This window comes from Myxine glutinosa, chromosome 1, assembly GCF_964187855.1.
Source record: "Myxine glutinosa chromosome 1, kmMyxGlut1.1, whole genome shotgun sequence".
Lineage (NCBI taxonomy): Eukaryota > Metazoa > Chordata > Myxini > Myxiniformes > Myxinidae > Myxine > Myxine glutinosa.
Window position 1 is genome coordinate 410,126,595 of NC_136261.1, and position 5,983 is coordinate 410,132,577.

The 5,983-nt window shown below is 37.8% G+C and overlaps 1 protein-coding gene across 1 annotated transcript in view; it reads right to left on the reverse strand.

Annotated features, from left to right (window-relative positions):
- Window positions 1-533: 533 nt before the first annotated feature.
- The window catches only part of LOC137416463 (tubulin alpha chain), a 6,018-nt gene continuing 568 nt past the window's right edge, over window positions 534-5,983 (reverse strand). The window contains exons 2-5 of the mRNA XM_068102062.2: window positions 3,229-3,451; window positions 1,785-1,933; window positions 1,013-1,693; window positions 534-890 (exon numbers count right to left, since the gene is read on the reverse strand). Of these exons, the coding sequence (XP_067958163.1) occupies window positions 594-890; window positions 1,013-1,693; window positions 1,785-1,933; window positions 3,229-3,451 (1,350 nt within the window). The 3' untranslated portion in view covers window positions 534-593. The remainder of the gene's footprint in view (window positions 891-1,012; window positions 1,694-1,784; window positions 1,934-3,228; window positions 3,452-5,983) is intronic.

The window sequence follows — 5,983 nt, forward strand, 5'->3', positions numbered from 1 at the left end:
GCAGGGAAGAGTGGGGAAGATTTGAGCCCTGACTAGCGTTGGGGCGCAGGGGTTGGGGTACAACCACCATGAAGAAGCACCCCGATAGTTGCTCCATCCACTGTTGTCTCATAAGGGGTAGCATATCCATCATGGAATAGCCAATTGACTCAGTTCTTCCATTTTAAAGTCCTTGATCTTCGGCATTTATGACTCGTTCTCCATCCCAGTTCAGCTAACCTTATTAATCATTCCAATCGACCTTACTTGTCCATCCCCAATTTGTCCAGCTGTTTTTGAATATCTATTTGCTATTTGCTATTGTGTTTCATAATTCCCCTTTGTCTTCTTTCTAATTGTTGGGCCTAATAATTGACGTTTTTATTCCTGGTGGACCATTTTCTATCGGCACATGTTCTTCAACAATCTTTACGAGGTAATGAGAGCCTATGCAAACCTCTGTGTTGACAATTCCATGAAACACTTGAGCATCTGGATGTATCCCAACAAAACCAAAGAATGTATATTTCCAATACAAAAACTCGAGCACGGGGTATATTTTTTCAAAACCTTTATTCTGATAGAAAGAGCAAATGCATTTCCTCAAATATTATTCAGTACTCTTCACATTCTTCATCTTCAGCCTCCACCGAATCAATCCCGACCTCCTCGTAGTCCTTCTCCAAGGCCGCCATGTCCTCCCGAGCCTCGGAGAACTCGCCCTCCTCCATTCCCTCACCCACGTACCAGTGCACGAAGGCACGCTTGGCGTACATCAGGTCGAACTTGTGGTCCAGGCGTGCCCAGGCCTCGGCGATGGCCGTTGTGTTGCTCAACATGCAGACTGCACGCTGCACCTTTGCCAGGTCACCACCAGGTACAACTGTAGGAGGCTGGTAGTTTATTCCAACCTGGAGAAACAGCAATGACATCAAATAATAATTCCTATATCAATTTATGATGAATTATGATTTTGTGGGAAGAGATCAGATATTTTAACGAAATACCCTGAAAAACATGGAATTGAGCACACCTTGAATCCGGTGGGACACCAATCCACAAACTGGATGCTGCGCTTGGTCTTGATCGCAGCAATGGCGGCATTGACATCCTTGGGGACCACATCTCCACGATACAGCACACAGCAGGCCATGTACTTCCCATGTCGTGGATCGCATTTCACCAACTGGTTTGCAGGATCAAAGCACGAGTTTGTGATCTCCATCACAGATAACTGCTCATGATAAGCCTTCTCTGCTGACACTACGGGAGCATAAGTGACCAGAGGGAAATGGATGCGAGGATAAGGAACCAGATTGGTCTGGAACTCTGTGAGGTCAACATTGAGTGCTCCATCAAAGCGTAGAGAGGCCGTGATTGAAGAGACGATCTGCCCGATGATGCGATTGAGGTTGGTGTAGCTGGGACGCTCAATGTCGAGGTTACGGCGACAGATGTCATAGATGGCTTCGTTATCAACCATGAACGCACAATCAGAGTGCTCCAGAGTGGTGTGAGTGGTCAGCACGGAGTTGTAGGGTTCAACAACGGCTGTGGACACCTGAGGAGCTGGATAAATTGCAAACTCCAGCTTGGACTTCTTCCCATAATCCACAGACAGACGCTCCATAAGGAGAGACGTGAAGCCCGAACCCGTTCCTCCACCAAAGCTGTGGAACACCAGGAAGCCTTGCAGTCCCATGCACTGGTCAGCCTAAAAACAAATAACGTAGGATTCACATCCGATGCTCAAATGCAAAACATCACTGGTTGGTTCCACATCAAACATTCCATTGCAAACTCACCAGTTTACGGATACGGTCCAGGACCTGGTCCACGAGCTCCTTCCCAATGGTGTAGTGTCCTCGTGCATAGTTGTTGGCTGCATCCTCCTTGCCTGAGATGAGCTGCTCAGGATGGTACAGCTGCCGATACTTTCCCATTCGCACCTCATCTGAACAACATCAGTTTCATAATGAAGTCAAAAACCTCTCTTGGATTGGTCCGTTGGACATTCCTATTGGAGCACTCCCTTTGCTCAATCTTCCTCCCCTCAATTTTCTGTTCCACCAAACTCCCTTGTCTTTTTAATTTCAATATTATACAAAATAAAAGAGTGTACAACATGCAAACACCTGCTGGACCACAGATGACTCTCATTAACGTTTGTCTGGTACAAATCTACTATTTGAAAGAAGTTTATCACACAAAGATCCACGTTTAGAGGTCATTTCCCCCTGCAGAGCAGGGGTTGGCCTTTTTCGGGCACCATGGTCCCCCTTTTTGAAGCAATGTTTTATTGCTGGATGCTCTTCCTGCCACCAACCCTGTTGGTCGCCTCTTGCGACACACAGGGAATTACCAGTGAAATGGTACTCAATTTGCCGACCTCGGAAGGATGACAGGCTGAGTCAACCCCCCTGGCGTTAATTCAGCGATCGACCGGGATTCGAACCCAGGATCCTAGGATCCCAAGCCGGCACCCAAACCGCTAAGCCAACACCAGGCTATCCAGGCTATTATCACACAATGTCATTGCAAATTCCAGGTAGATCCTAACTTCCAGGTAGAGAAGACAATAAATAATGTTGTACCGTTACCTCGTGTTTCACCACACAGTAGAACAGATGGATTAAGATAATCACTACAAGCTAGAAATTGTTATTAGAATGAGGAAATAGACAACGATGGAACAGCAAGACAGGAAAATGTGACAATAATCCTCGCTATAATTCAAGGAGTATGTGTGTATGTGTGTTTGTCATGTGACTCCTCCTACAGTTCTGGGCCGATTACGTCCAGACTTGCTACATAGGATCAGCATGACCCAAATTAGTGTATAGGGATGTTTTATCTTTACCGGTGGTCTTGGGGGAAAAGAGGGTCGCGAATTCTCTATGTAAATGTGTATCGTAAAGCGCCACTCCAGGTGAAAGAGGGTATTACAAGTCCCTAACCTTCACAGCACAGTCTTCCTGTCCCTACCTTTTCCAGTGCAGTGATAGGTGTTTTGCATGATAAGCAATTATATTATCGGCACGTTTTTGCTTCATGCAAGGAACACAGATTTTTTTTTTTCCAGAAGCCATTGAGGGAGCTGTGAGTTGCCTATACACCGCCCAAATAAAGGTATGTGTCAGAAGAACGCGTTGCAGACAGACTAGGTAATAATGTAGCAGTCAACTAGTAATAATGAGCAGACATACGAGGTGTGCAGCTATACAAAGTGGTGAGGCAATAACCACTTACCGACCACAGTGGGTTCCAGGTCCACGAAGACCGCACGAGGGACATGTTTCCCTGCTCCGGTCTCGCTGAAGAACGTGTTGAACGAATCGTCTACAATTCCGACGGCCTTATCGCTGGGCATTTGCCCATTGGTCTGGATCCCATGCTCCAGGCAGTAAAGTTCCCAGCATGCATTGCCCATCTGCACTCCGGCTTGGCCCACGTGGATGGAGATGCACTCTCGCTGCACAGCCGGACACAAGTAGTGCAAAACAGGTCGTTTCGAAACGGTGGCATTTTTAACCTCAAAATTACAAAAGAGGGTTCATTTCCCCATTTTTGGAGTTTACTTCCTGATATGGTACAGCCATGAAGTATCGACACACAAATTCCATGTAAACGGGAACTAAAAATCAACTTCCAGCTCATAGTTTTATTTATTTATATACATGTACAATCCAAGGATAAGTTATATAACTTAGTAAAGTATAACCACAACCAGGGTTTGTATGGAAATAAATATATTTATTAATATAGATGTACAATCCACGGGTAAGTTATATAACTTAGTAAAGTATAACCACAAACAGGGTTTGTATGGAAATAAATATATTTATTAATATACATATACAATCCACGGGTAAGTTATATAACTTAGTAAAGTATAACCACAAACAGGGTTTGTATGGAAATAAATATATTTATTTATATAAATGTACAATCAAAGGGTTAGTTATTTAACCTAGTAAAGTATAACCATAAACAGGGTTTTTTTGTAAAAAAAAAAATATTTATTTATATACATGTACAATAAAAGGGTTAGTTATTTAACTTGGTAAAGTATAACCACAAACAGGGTTTGTATGTAAGTAAATATATTTATTTATATACATGTACAATCAAAGGGTTAGTTATTTAACTTCGTAAAGTATAACCACAAACAGGGTTTGTATGTAAGTAAATATATTTATTTATATACATGTACAATCAAAGGGTTAGTTATTTAACTTCGTAAAGTATAACCACAAACAGGGTTTGTATGTAAGTAAATATATTTATTTATATACATGTACAATAAAAGGGTTAGTGATTTAACTTGGTAAAGTATAACCACAAACAGGGTTTGTATGTAAGTAAATATATTTATATATATACATGTACAATCAAAGGGTTAGTTATTTAACTTAGTAAAGTATAACCGCAAACAGGGTTTGTATGTAAGTAAATATATTTATATATATATACATGTACAATCAAAGGGTTAGTTATTTAACTTGGTAAAGTATAACCGCAAACAGGGTTTGTATGTAAGTAAATATATTTATATATATACATGTACAATCAAAGGGTTAGTTATTTAACTCAGTAAAGTATAACCACAAACAGGGTTTGTATGTAAGTAAATATATTTATATATATACATGTACAATCAAAGGGTTAGTTATTTAACTTGATAAAGTATAACCGCAAACAGGGTTTGTATGTAAGTAAATATATTTATATATATACATGTACAATCAAAGGGTTAGTTATTTAACTTAGTAAAGTATAACCGCAAACAGGGTTTGTATGTAAGTAAATATATTTATATATATATACATGTACAATCAAAGGGTTAGTTATTTAACTTGGTAAAGTATAACCGCAAACAGGGTTTCTATGTAAGTAAATATATTTATATATATACATGTACAATAAAAGGGTTAGTTATTTAACTCAGTAAAGTATAACCACAAACAGGGTTTGTATGTAAGTAAATATATTTATTTATATACATGTACAATCAAAGGGTTAGTTATTTAACCTAGTAAAGTATAACCACAAACAGGGTTTGTATGTAAGTAAATATATTTATATATATACATGTACAATCAAAGGGTTAGTTATTTAACCTAGTAAAGTATAACCACAAACAGGGTTTGTATGTAAGTAAATATATTTATATATATACATGTACAATCAAAGGGTTAGTTATTTAACTTGATAAAGTATAACCACAAACAGGGTTTGTATGTAAGTAAATATATTTATTTATATAAATGTACAATCAAAGGGTTAGTTATTTAACCTAGTAAAGTATAACCACAAACAGGGTTTGTATGTAAGTAAATATATTTATTTATATAAATGTACAATGAAAGTGTTAGTTATTTAACCTAGTAAAGTATAACCACAAACAGGGTTTGTATGTAAGTAAATATATTTATTTATATACATGTACAATCAAAGGGTTAGTTATTTAACTTAGTAAAGTATAACCACAAACAGGGTTTGTATGTAAGTAAATTTATTTATTTATATACATGTACAATCAAAGGGTTAGTTATTTAACCTAGTAAAGTATAACCACAAACAGGGTTTGTATGTAAGTAAATATATTTATTTATATAAATGTACAATCAAAGGGTTAGTTATTTAACCTAGTAAAGTATAACCACAAACAGGCTGTGTACAATTTAATAATATATTTTTATTTATATAAATGTACAATCCAAGGGTTAGTTATTTAACCTAGTAAAGTATAACCACAAACAGGCTGTGTACAATTTAATAATATATATTTATTTATATAAATGTACAATCCAGGGGTTAGTTATTTAACCTAGTAAAGTATAACCACAAACAGGCTGTGCACAATTTAATAATATATTTTTATTTATATAAATGTACAATCCAAGGGTTAGTTATTTAACCTAGTAAAGTATAACCACAAACAGGCTGTGCACAATTTAATAATATATTTTTATTTATATAAATGTACAATCCAAGGGTTAGT